The 14,050-nt window shown below is 41.0% G+C and overlaps 1 protein-coding gene across 1 annotated transcript in view; it reads right to left on the bottom strand.

The window, feature by feature from the left end:
* LOC147706605 (cell adhesion molecule CEACAM6-like) overlaps window positions 1-14,050 on the bottom strand; it is a 186,823-nt gene that overhangs the window by 100,474 nt on the left and 72,299 nt on the right. Inside the window, exon 2 of the mRNA XM_086929637.1 lies at window positions 3,615-3,968. Within this exon, the coding sequence (XP_086785763.1) occupies window positions 3,615-3,968 (354 nt within the window). The remainder of the gene's footprint in view (window positions 1-3,614; window positions 3,969-14,050) is intronic.

Genomic DNA, 14,050 nt, shown 5'->3' with positions numbered 1-14,050 from the left:
TGGTGGACTCTTGGAGATTGTCTAACCCAACTGCCCAAGAGTTTACTTTTTACTCTGCTTCTCATGGTTCACTTTCATGACTGGAATATATATATTTATTTCTATGTCCCTTGCACAGTTTATCATACAGTCGCATATTTCTCCAATTGTGCTTCCCGACCACACTATGGTTATCACAGACTTGGAATTGGTTTCTCCCCGTCCCCCTTTGCATCGTTGAAAATTCAACAATTATTTATTACACCTGGCTCAATTCTCTAGTTCATTTATAGCTTTTGTTACAGACTTTATTTCCTTTAATGATAATATAGATGTTTCAATCCTTACTTCTGGGATACAGTCAAGGCCTCGGCAAGTGAATTCATTTTAAACTATGTCTCTAGAATAAAATAAGACGCAGTTAAAAGAGCATACTGGACTTCTCTCATCGATTAAATCTCTAGAAAGGACGTATTTCCCCACTAAACTGCCCTCCGACCTTAATGCCCTGCTTAAAGCCAAATTGGAATTTAGTTCTATTTCTTCGGATAAATGCCTGTTACTATGGCGGGAGAAATAAAGCTGGCAAGTTATTAGCAAAATATCTCAGGGGAAGAAAAGAGCGGCACATTATTGGTTCAATTTCCACATTGACTTGCAAGTCTATTCACTAGTCATCAGGCTATTTTAGAAGAATGTTTTATGTTTTACAAATCTCTTTATACATCTGAATCAATTCCTCCTTCTGCCACAATTGTGGAGTATTTACTGTGGAGAAGTGTGGCTCAAGTGGTTGGAGCGGCAGACCCTGATGCAGAGATCTGGCCCGGACCAGGGTTCAATTCCCCGCCTCGGCGGGTCTTGGGCTCAAATTTCCCCGGACCTGACAATTCTCGCCTCGGTGCCCATTCCAATCATGGAGTCCCACTCTGTAACTCTGGGCAGTAGCTTACTTAATCTCCACAAGGGCCCCTCGCGGCGGGATGCCTGACTTTCACCTTGGGGATGCCCAGAAATGGGTTATCGCGCAGGGGAATACCAGGACTGGTTCCCTAAGCAAGCGCTGGGAAACCCACTGCGGGTAGCTGTGCGCTATATAAGCTCAACTACATTTACATTTACCCCTCATTCTGTTGCCCCATATTTAGGCTTTGATTCTTTAGAGATCGACCTCTACTACTGAAGAAATTGTTTCAGCCTTAGGAGCGCTTAAATTAGGGAAAACGCCTGGTCTAGACGGTTTCACATTGGAATTCTATCTTCACTTCTCCAAAATTAGTCTTCCGTATCTGTATTGTTTATTTAATCACTTTACTGAATGTTCTTCTACTTCTGACACTCTGCAAGAAGCTATATATTCATAAGGATGGTAAAGACCCTCGTGAATGTAAAACTTATATGCCTATCTCTTTATTGAACGTTGATTATGAAATCTTTGCTAAGCTCTTAGCTCTTTGGTTAGAATCTTTTCTTCCCCACCTTATAGGTAAAGAACAATCAGGGTTTATCAAGGGAAGGCTTATATCAGATAAATCGAGATTCCTTTTGAATGTTCTCAGTAAAGCCCCTTCTTTTTAATTTTTCTCTAGTAGCCATAACGATTGATGCTGAGAAGGCATTTGATAGAGGAAACTGAGATTTTTTCATTTCATTCTTTAAAATGGTATGGGTTTGGCTCTAAAATTATAGCTCTCATCTCTTTCTTATATCATGCACCCCAGGCATCAGTAATGGTTAATGGCATATTTTCCTCTTAATAGGGAAGTCAGACAAGGTTGCCCACTTTCTCCTTTACTATTTGTTTTAGTTCTTAAGCCCTTTCTTTCTCCATCTTAATCCTTCTATTTTTGGCTTTCCATATGGAGACCAGCATTTAACACGTTGGCTGCACAGCTGATTTTCCGGAAGTGCGGCACTTCCGCAAAACGGGTGGGGCTGCGTCGGCCATTGGCTGACGGCAGTGCCAGCGAGGTAGTGCTGCCGTCGGCCAATGGCCGCCGGCAGCATGGTAGGGGTTAAAATGTCCTGTTTTTCTTCATTTCTTCTCCTGAAGATTCACTACCTAAAATGATAAAATAATAAAATAAAATGATATAAAATGATGATTTCTCCCTTCCTGTTATTCCTTCTATTTTGCCAGTTCACATTCTCAAACAGTTAAAAAAATATATCAACACGCTACTAGTTAAATTTCTCTGGAATCAGAAAAAAATCAAGTGTAGCAATAGTCACTTTACAAAAACCGAAATTGGCGGGGGCTAATGTTCCACATTTATATGATTATCATAAAGCTTTTGCTTTCTTTGCGCCAAGCGGCTCTTTGGACTCATGATTTACCTTCGTCCTTTTCTCCATAATAGCTAGATATTGAGATTATTTCTCTTCTCCCCTCTAGCTTTAGAGAGGTCCTATCTCTTACTGCTAGGACGTCGCTTCTTCATTCCGCTTGATTACGTAACACAGTATCAACTCTCAAATCCACTTTTCCTCCAAATACTCTAGATACAGACTTGCTTTTGAAAATGCCCATATGGTATAACTCTTACTCAAGATAAACAATAGGCTTTTTTGGCATACTTGGAAGGATAAAGGCATAATTTGGGTATCCTGCTATACAAAGTACTTATTTGCAAAATCCACAACTGGTATGGCTACATCTTTGTTCATATCATAATCAAGTTGATAGTTGTGTATCATGTACTGTTTCTGTATTTACAGAAAATTTCCATCCTCCAAGAATTTCTCTCTCTGTTCTTTTATATTATAGTAACTTTTATGATATGCTTATAGATATAATGTTTACCTTATAAGGTTTACATTTGAGTCAATTTGTAGTTGTTTCTATAAAACACCTATGATTTGTTCTAAGATCTCCATTTGACCCTCCCTCCCCTTCCCTACCTGCCCTTTTCTTCCTCTATCACTTATAATTATAAAGACTTTTATGGCTTTCTTGATAGTTTTTAATACCGTATATGCACTTCTGATCATTATTGTTGATCTAATTCTGTTATTGTTATGCAGTATATATTGAATTTAATAAAGTCTTTTAAACAGAACATGGGAGCATTCTTTGAAGTGTTGTATGTAAATTTAAAGGCATGCACATATATTCTACTTAAGAAGAGAAAGCGAAGCAGGAATAGTTAAATAGCCTGTAGTATGTCAATGTTGAGCTCCTCCATTCAAAGGTTAGAGAAAATAACCCCCCCTCCAACTCCACACCCCAGCAAGCTACTGGAATAACACATAGATGATTACTGTACACATGATTTGCATGTTCTCAGTTATAGACTACTGGTGCAGTGTGTTTAAAATTCTTATTTGGGACTAGACTGTTATGGGGTCTTCTTTGTTGAGATTGAGCTCATGCAACATTATTAACATTCAAAGTTGTTGTATAGATATCTGAGGGACTTGCAGGGCATTTTTTGGCATTTAATCTTGTTCCCCATTTCAGAATATCAGTAATGCAAAAAATGATGTAATGGGAGAGGATCATGTAGGATGTTGATGATCCAATAAACAGTTCAACCTAACCACAACTTATATAAACCAAGATAAAATGTTACATGTAAACCTCCCCTCAGAGGAAGAGGAAACATCGGCTTCCATGGCAGAGATCATGCACTTACCATAGACTCTCAGCTCTCTGGTGGCTATCCTGACGATATGAGAGTTTAGTGAAACCATCACAGTGTAATGTCCGGTGAAGTTTATCAGCAGGTCTCTGATCTGCAAAGACCCATCTAGGCTGCCAGTCTCCCGACCTGTGTATTTGGAGCCATTGATCTGTTCTGGTGGTGGTGACACGATGTAAGTGAAGATCTGTTGTAGATCATCCACTTTTCTTCCTCTGTACCAGGAAAACGCCAGTATATTCCGAGTGACAGGGGAAGTGAGGGTGGCCGTCTGTCCCTCTTGGGCATTTATCACTTCAGCAGCCACCCCCTGACCAGAGGCCGGCTGAACACAGACACAGGGACAGACTGAAAGAAATGAGAGTTGACACTGGGTTTAAAAATATAGTTTTGTAAAAAAACGCAACTCAGACAATAGTCTTGCCTCTCTACCAATGGCAAAGGAGCCCATTTTTTGCAGTGAGTGTGATTCGTCCAGAGGAAGAAGAGGCACAAAGATAGTAGGAGGTAGACAACATGGTAGTAGGAGACACTAGAATTATAGAAAGGATGGAGCTAGCCTTCAGTATATAGGGCCTTATTTATGAAAAGTGACGCATCGCTGCGTAAAAACAGCGATGCGTCACTTTTCATTGCGCCCTCCTTGCGACATGCTGGATGCGTCATATTTATAATATGACGCATTATGTCGCATGGAGCTACAGATACGTCAGTATTTCTGGCGTATCTTTATGGCGCAAAAGTGACGGATTGCTGGAGTGTTTCACAAAAGTGACGCAACTCCAGCAATGTGTCCTTTCACATGGGGCAAGCCCGATGTGAAAGGGCCTGCATCAGTCTTACGCCTGCTGTGAGGCAGGCGTAAGAAATTTACGCATTTGTGTTCTAGAAGTGGCGCAGGTAAAATGTGGCGCAGGGGTTTACATAGTGACGCATCTACTTAGATGCGTCACTTTGTAAATATGGCGCAACAAGGCACATTTTTTACACCACGGGTGCGTCACAAAAAGTGATGCACCGGCTGCGTAAAAGTGACGCACAGGCTCATAAATGAGGCCCATAGTAGTTAAGTAGAACTAAAGAATTGAGTACCCCTTAGTCAGCAGATTTAACCATGTGAACTACGGCATGAATGCACCCTCATTTCACTGAGTTTAGAGCATTTCAAGAAAAAATATCTGACTTTAGCAACCTTTCCTTTTTATGATCTCTTCTCTGAGAGCTGACACTAGGGGACAAATAGAGGTCACTGTGAGGGGAAACAACCATTACAACACAGTCATTACAACATACTACCTTTACAACGCAGCTTTTATATTGCAACTGCCTTTACAGTGCATGCCATTACAACACATGTTACTACAACAGATACCTTCACAACGCATCCCATAACATCACATGCCATTACAACACATTATGGGGTAAGTAATAGAGATTTTTTTGTTTTTGGGTGGGTATGTGTTTTGGGGTACATGGGAATAGTAAATGTAACCCCTACACTATCCAACACTTTCCCTACTGTTGCACTCAGTGGAGTAGGAATAGTAATATTTCCCATACACTATCCAACAATTACCCTACTGTTGCACTCACTGGTGTGGGAATAGTAGTTTTTACCTAGTTTTTACCCCGCCCACTGCTACCCTAAAGGTAATATGCGTTGTAATGGTATGCATTGTAATGGTATGCGTTGTAATGATAGTTTTAAAAAATGTGTTGTAATGGTATGCGTTGTAAAATCATGCCTCTCTCCCTATGAGTTGTTAATGCCAAGACACAGCTTTCCACACTGAATGTGTAGATTATGGTTAAAATGTACGGAGCCATGGGTCTATAGTTGTCCAGTGGCTCCGCGTCATCACTCAGTGCCTACATTCTAGACCACAGTATTGTGCATTCTCGAGTTCGGAGTTTCATGTTTCCTATTTTAAGTGATGACAAGGGAGAGCAATGATTATAAGGGTTTCATCTGCTTCTTTTTTAATATTGTAGTTCTGTAAAACAAAACACAGTGACTACAAAATCAGCATTTTTGTCAATTATTTCCTGTTTCATTATAGCAGTATATTCCTGTTTCCCCTTCCCCTTAAGTTCAGTTCAATACAATTTTATTTAGATCGATGGTCCTTAAACGTTTTAAAAACTACAATAATAAAACTTCTAAAATCAAAGTTCATTATTTCACCTCATAAAAAATTCATATATACACTTAGCTTTCCTTTCAACATTTCATATATCATTGGCGACATAAAACTATAAAATAAACATATCAATTTTAATCACATTTGAGAAATACTTTGACTTTTAGGTGAACTTCCCCATGGCACAAGCTATGTCTAAATTACTCATTTCTGTTAGACGATTTCCTGCCGGAGCCCTGTTTTTAATATTCTCCTTATTAAAAATTGGACATAAAAACTCTCTTCATATCTCTAAGACCTTCTGACATTCCAATGGTATATGTAAAATATCACATGTTGTTCCCAAAGTGCAGGTGCATTTTCCCTTACTGTCTATCATAGATCTTTTTACCCCAATATTCGCATTACATAGGCTAACCCCAATTCTTAGCCTTAGCAATTCTCTTCTTAACAGACAGCTAGGTAGCCTATCAATATATATATATATATATATATTTTGCCACTCCGAAGCCATGAAACGTACAGAGCTTTTCCTCAAGAGGTAATCTTGGTCCTGTGCTCTAGAGATTTCTTTACCCAGAGCCCTAAGTTCCCTCTTATTGATCTCGATTTGGAGAGTCCAGGGGCGCAGCCTGACCTTCATCATGCAACAGGCTTTAGTGATGGTAGGTCTGATCCCTTTTGCGCACATTAGCTCACTCTTTAAAATCTCATTTTTGCACCATTGTGAGATTTTATAATCTTATCCCAGGCACTGCCAGAATCGTAATCGGGCCATACAAGCTGTTATACCCCATGAGGTGATTCCCAATTCTAATCTCACTGCCTGGACTATTGACGACTTGGGAAATGAAAATAGATTTTTCAGAGTGTTTATTTCCTCAATGTCCCATCCGTTTTTGCCACTCAAATAAAGCAAATCTGCACAGTACAAAAATTGCGGTGGTACCACTGCTGAGTAAGCTTTTAGGACCGGCCTGTCGGACATTTCACCACAAGCACAGTTGAATCTTTTTAATCCCCTGACCGATGCTACTGCCCTCAGCGTTAGTGCGTCGAGGTGAGTATGCCATTGCAGACTTCTCTCAAACCACATCCCGAGGTACCTATATTCTGCTACCATTTCCAAATTCCCGAGCCCAGAAACCAAGTGAACCCTATTTTCCTTCAGCCAAAATAAAAGATCTTTGTCTTATCCATTTTGACAACAAGTTATTTTAAATGGCAGCATTCATTGAACCTGTTTAGCTTTCTTTGCAGGCCAATCTCTATTTGATCCATAATTACAAGATCGTCCGCATATAGTAGACATAAGATATGTTTCCTGTCTTGCTTCGGGCTTGCCCCAATTACATTGCCTAGGGTTAATGGCAAGTCTGCAATGAACAAGGAAAAAAGCAGGGGGGCAAATATGCACCCCTGTCTCAGCCCGTTGCCATTCTGGATTTTCTGAGATAAGCCCCCTCTACATCTAAAATTATCTGGGCCCAATTATCTGTATGAAGTGCTTGAACCAGCCCTAACAAATCTGTTGGGATGTTATATCCAGTCAAAGTCTCCCACAGCTGCTCCGCGTCCACCAGATAAAATGCTGGCCGGAAGTCCACGAAGCAGCAGAACAGACTTCCCCTCTGCTCAATTGACTTCCGCGCAATGCACCAGAGCGCAAAACAGTGGTCAACCATTAAATGTCTCTCTTTGAACCCCCTGGGGCACAATCCGATTTACTTCTGCCCAGTCTTTAAGTATTCCCAAAATTACTTCGACAAAGAGTTTTTCTCCTATATCAAGGAGATTTATTAATCTAAAATTATTTGGGGCTTGTAAACCTCCTTTTTTATGGATTGGCCTTATGATATCTCCTCTCCAGTTTCCTGCCACAATGCCTGTGTTAAGCATTTTTGCAAAAAACTCTGCCCACCACTCAGGCTACTTTTTTATAATCACTGCCGGCAGATTATCTGGGCCTGCTTAGGCTAGATATTATTTTTCTAATATAACTGAAGGTAAATTGCTCCTTTACATCCTCCCTCACTCCTATGCATAATATTGTACTTACTTTCTCTAGCATAGGCCATTTCCCATAAATTTCTCCTAAGTAACCCACCCAGTTATCTTCGGGGACCATACAGTGCAAAGACCCTAATATTTTACCGGAGCTTTCTTGGCCCAGCTTCCAAAAACATTTCACATCCTTGGACTCAATTACGACTATCCTGCTTGCCCAGCAACTATCTTTATTGGTTCTTTTTTTATTCCTAATAATCATTTTATATTTTATCCTTAGTTTATGGAGGGTAATAGTTCAGCATTATCCCTTACCCTAAGTCTTCTTTCCCTTTCTACTGCATATGTTGCAGGACAACTCATTCTCCCCCTACTGTATACTCTTGCAAGACTAGGAACCTCAAACTTCACCCTCTACTGCATACCTTGCATGACAACTCATTCACCCCCTACTGTATACTCTTGCAAGACTAGGAACCTCAAACTTCACCCTCTACTGCATACCTTGCATGACAACTCATTCACCCCCTACTGCACACTCTTGAAGGACATGGAAACTCAACACACACCCTCTACTGTGTACCTTGCAGAACAAGGAACACTATACATTCACCCTCTACTGCATACGTTGCAGGACATCTCATTCACCCCATACTGCACACTCTTGCAGGAGAGGGGAACTCAACACCCACCCTCTACTGCATACCTTGCAGAACCAGGAACACTACACACTCTCACCTTCTAATGTATACCTAGAAGGACCAGTGGAATTAGCCCTCACCCTCTACAACATTCCTTGAAGAACAACTCATTTCCCCGTCCTGCATACTCTTGTAGGACCAGGGACCCAACACGCATCCTTTACTGCATACCTTGAAGGACAACTCATTCATCCTCTACTGCATACTCTTGTAGGACCAGGGACCTCAACACGCACACTCTACGGCATACCTTGCAGAACAAGGGACACTGCACACACTCACCCTCTACTGCATACCTTGAAGGACTAGGATCACTACACACTCTCGCCCTCTACTGCATACCTTGTAGGTCCAGGGATACAATGTATTGAGTGTTACTCATACATAACTACATTTCCCTCAAACTGGAACACATGAAACAATACTCTCTGCCAGATTCCCCACATTGTGGAAAAGGTGAGTAAAGCTAGGCACTCAACTAGACGGTATGGCCCAACCCTTGTCCCAAACTTGATAACATCTCCCGGAAGTTTCAAATCCATCCTTATGTTGTTCTTTTCTAGGCACAGATCGACCCCTAAACAACTTCGGTCCCCATCACACCACCTAGATCTTCCAAAAATTGGTAAGCCGCTGTGGGGACGCTCAAGACGCTTGGCAACGCCTCCTGTTTTTGTCCCAAACTAAACTGCTGTCCATTCGTTGTCATTTATTTCCTTTCTCTCATTGTTTTTCCAACAGATATTCCATCAGGCCCTGAAGAGAATCCCCTACAACTCCAGCGGGATTCGAAACGCGTAGGCCCCGCCATATTTTGGTCTGCAAGAGCTACCGGGGATCTAATGAATTTACCCTGCAGCTCTTTGTTGTACATTATCAAGTAGTAATAATCCCTTTTTTTTTATTTTTTTTTTTATTGAGAATTAATAATATATGAAAACACCACCAGACAGACATATAATTATGATGCATCAATAGAAATTTACAAAATTCATATACCAAAACATCCCGTTAATACGTCAATACAGCCTTTAAATTCGGATTTGTTGTTGCCTAGCTTTATAAAGGTATATAAAATTATTAATCCATATAAAAAGGTAAAAAGATCGATTAATACCTATTTACATATATATATACCACTGTTTAAAAAGATTGGCAGTATTCAAACTAAGTAGTAATAAATTACATAAAAGCACTGTTAATAGACATACCCTCCCTCCATACCTTCACAGGTGCCCACATTTCAAGGCCGAAATCCTGCAATTTTTTACCTTTATGAGAATACAGAGAGTATTCTATGTTATGTATAGTGAGAAATCTGGCCAACCACATCGAGAAAGTGGGGGGAGAGGAATCCTTCCAAGCAGCTGAGATCAAGTAGTAATAATCCCAATGAGTTTAGATCATCTTGTTTGATATACAGGAATGTACCACGTAAAAAAACTGGGCACCTTAATACCATTGTAAAATATCTCCAGACCTTGGCTATTTTTCCGGTAATTGTCCCTTATTTTTCTGTATATATATTGCATTATATTGTTTGTCCCTTGCTTATGATTGTTTGATTGCGATATGGTTGATTGTGATATGAGTGCAGTTTTGAATGAATGATTGATGTACTGTGATATTCAAATGTCTTATGTGTCTTTTTAAGAAAATTCTCTGTTGTACTATGAATTAAAACTTTGAAACTTTTCTTTGAAAAATTTGCTAAAATAAAAAGCTATTTACTAGAAATTCCCGCTCTAGAATTTTTCTTCTATCTTTGGATGATCATTTGTTTATTTTAAATCATTCACATCAGTATTGGCATCTTGTTTTGTTTGATAACGATTTCAAAACGGCATTAAAAAATAATCACAAACAATAACACAAAATTCTCCACCTGGTGAGCGACCTCTCAACTAAACACATCACCACAGTACTTTCCCTCACATTTTAATGGATGCCATTATTTTATCCTCGTGCGGAAGGCTGGCACTCTCGTTGTCACTGCCCTCAAACTGTTCCCCTTTGCCATGTCCGCCCTCTAGCTTTCCTCCCCGACTAGTTTCCTGCACAAATTGGCCATCCAATGACTCTCTTGTAGAATAAGGGGCTTAGCAACAGCAGCAAACCAACAACTCCATGATTCATGTTGAAGGGAAAACTGTTCTACATAATGTAAAGTTGTTCTCACTCCTTGTTATTTTTTCCCCAAATGTCACACTGGGTTGTGTCTGTAATAACTTTTCTCATATTGTTGGTCTCTAATGAGTCATTAGATTCTCCAAAGGTGTACAACTTACTCACCCCTCTGAATGCAGCTATGTAGTTTTTACACTCGTGTTTGCCTTAAGTGCAGCAGAAAAATGTATGATGTTCAAGAACAATGATGATGTTGTCCCCAAACTGATTTTCTCATTTCCTATAGGTATTGTATTCATCTTCACCATCCTCGTCATCCTGTGTTAATTCTGGTTTGGTGAATGATTCATAAATGTTCCTGCCGTGAGAGCCTAAATTATGGAGTAAAATATGCTGCTTTCTACAGGGCTAAATTTCTCACCGTGAAGAGTTGTCAAGTATGATTAAAAAAACTTCACTTATTCTTTGCATGGAATGTTAGATTCACCAATCTCACGATGAATTGAGAGTAACTAGGAATGAAGTATAGTATAGGAAATATATGAAATACTAGCTTTCGAAATGTGTAACCTGGGAAATTGAATGGCTGTTTCATTAGTCCGTTTGTATTCATCAATATATATGTATACATTGTATTATTACTTAATGTATAATTCCTTATTTCATATTCCTTTCTTTGCAAACTACTGCAAAGCGCTCTGTCGCCCGGATTGGGTCTTGTTCACACTATATAAAACTCCAAATAAATAAATAAATAAAATTAGAGACCAACTGGTATGCTCTACCAACGGGGGGGGCTCCTCCATTAGAGCGGAGAAGCGTCGCCCCACTGCTTTCTTGCAGTGCTTGAAGCAGACACATAAAATGGTATTTTAAATACCATTTTATGTTCCTGCTTCTCGCGTTGCGAGAAAGCAGAATGGTATGCCTGGTTGGGGGCGGGCGGATGGGCGGATCAGGGAGGAGTGGCTTGCCCAATGTTACAGGCCCTGACCATTTGGTCATGTGCACTCTGGATTTTCTCTATGTAGGTTGCATGCTGCCTACATAATAGAAAATGGCCTACCAATAGGAGCCCGCCCTCATCGATCACAATGCTGCCATTGCAGTGTTGTGATTGGCTTATGGGAGGGGAGGGAGGCTGCTTTCTTCCTGTTCCTGGAAAGCAGCAGGGTAACGCAGGACCGGACAGGAGCCAGGAGCGGAGGCGGCACGGACCCGATAAGGTAAGGTAAGTTTTTATTTTTAAATACCCCCCGCGTGAACCCAGGCGCGATTTCCTACCCACACCTCCCCCCACCAGCGAGTCATGCCGGCTGCGACTGTGTGCCAATAAAATTAGAATACAAGATAGGCTATCACAGAAATAACCAGAAGTAGATGTATATCAAGATAAAAAAAATACTAATATTCCCTACAATAGAACTAATGCAGAGAATAACAAATTAAAATGCTACAGTTTTTGAGTTGGTGTGTTTATCATTTTCTTGAAAGTGATCTGTAGACCTAGATCTTACAGCGTGTTAAGGTAAATCTAATAAAGGCTTTCCATTTGTGACGGGAACGAAATTTTTATGAGCCAGTCATCTAAGTGGGGGTAGACGAATATTCTCCTCCTCCTTAAGAATGCTGCCACTAAGGCTATGCATTTCGAGACTGTGCAAATTGTTGATTTCAGGACAAAAAGTGGTACTTTGTACTGTTAGTGTTTTGGTGCCATTTTGATGCGTAGAAACACTTCACCGACAGAATATCGACACCTAAAATATTGCATATATATGTATATATATATATAGGTAGTTATAGTTAGGACCTACTATGCATAGGAAATCCTCAACATTCTATTCCCAATACCTTTAGGGCGGATTGATGAATCTTTGCGAAATTTTTCAAACTTTTGGCCAGCTCTAGTACGTTCCTATCCTTAAAGTTTCACCGTGATTCGTCAAGTGGGGGCCGAGAAAGAGGGGGGTCCCAAAACCTGTTTTCCCCATCCAATTTCCAATAGGAAAGAGGTAGTCCTCAGGTAGTCCTCAGATCAGACTTGTGCCTTTTGCTTAAAGGGTGTCAATCTGTTCAGTAGTTCCTAAGAAAATGACAGTTAAAGTCATATTATATATCCATGGGCGCGGTGGATCCACAGAGTCTGCGCGTATTGAAGGACTGGGTTTCTTTAAGACCCAGCGGTGTCAGGGATAACACCTAAAACCTTCGTGGGTAACCTGTTCCGGCGTACAAATTACAGAGACACGGGACACTTCCTTCGGCGTCAAAGATTCGAGGTTTATTACTGCAGGGAACACAGAAGTCACGAGAAGTACATAGCATGTAAGTTCACGGAGACTGCTTCAAATTGTATCTGTGGATCGCTCTTCTTATACCGTTTTTGAGCATTGGATAACATGGTGCACAAAGGATTACAACCTGGTTCACATCGTAAAGATCATAAGGGGTCGCTTTCATGTATTCAGAGCCCGGAACATAATTACAGTAGCATTTGGCAGTTCCCAACTGTAAAAGTACATCTTCCCACCATTAGTACATTCCATTCGGCAGTAAACGAATCGAGGAAGAGACAGAAGCAGGTGCAGAGGAAGATGAGGAAAGTGAACAGATCGAAAAGGGTGTAAAAGGGGTGGTATCAGGAAACACGAGTTGCAGGCATCAAAGGGACGTGCCTAATGAATGCACAACTGAGACAATAGACCGACACGGCAAGATGAGCCTCGAGCGGGGCCATCTGCCTTACAGTGTCATCCCCCTCATCATAAAGACACCTTCAAAGGAACACGTGTCTTCCGCAGGAGTTTTGGGAATCCCAGGGTCGCGAAGCGGACAGCGTCCGTTTGCTGGCTACTTGAGGGCAAGAAACAAAATGGATGCCATATCTAAGATGGAACCCGTGGGTTCAGATGAAGAAACCCACGAAACAAACGAACGGTTTAGGCTAGCACAGCGAAAACGCGTACACCCACTAAACTCGTCATTTGCGGTTCATAGATACCAGACTCGACCATATTCGTGCGAGTCAAAAACACCACTTACAATTGTCACGGAACCTCAGACGCTCCTTTTGCCCTCATGTAGGCAAGCACTAGTCGGAATCATAATCAATCTCGATATTCATCAGACCATCTAGATGCTGATGCAACATAATTCTATCCATCAGGGTTCCTTTAGTAACAGGCGGCCACCTTATACACGTCGTAGCACAGAGGCCACATAAGGCAGGACCACACTGCACACAAAGACAACACGTGAACAGGAATGCTACAACAACCCCAACGATCATCAGAATCTTCCAACCCCAAGTCGACATTAGGCCCCAAAACCACCCGAGTAGCGTCCAATCCCCTACGTCCACGTGTATGGACTCGGAGATCTTATGCAACTTCGAGATGGCCTGATAGACAGTCGGAGCGTTGTCTGGAATGAATATACAACAACTCGAATG

The sequence above is a fragment of the Lissotriton vulgaris genome, chromosome 7, assembly GCF_964263255.1.
Source record: "Lissotriton vulgaris chromosome 7, aLisVul1.2, whole genome shotgun sequence".
NCBI lineage: Eukaryota > Metazoa > Chordata > Amphibia > Caudata > Salamandridae > Lissotriton > Lissotriton vulgaris.
This window is presented reverse-complemented; position numbering and strand designations above follow the sequence as displayed.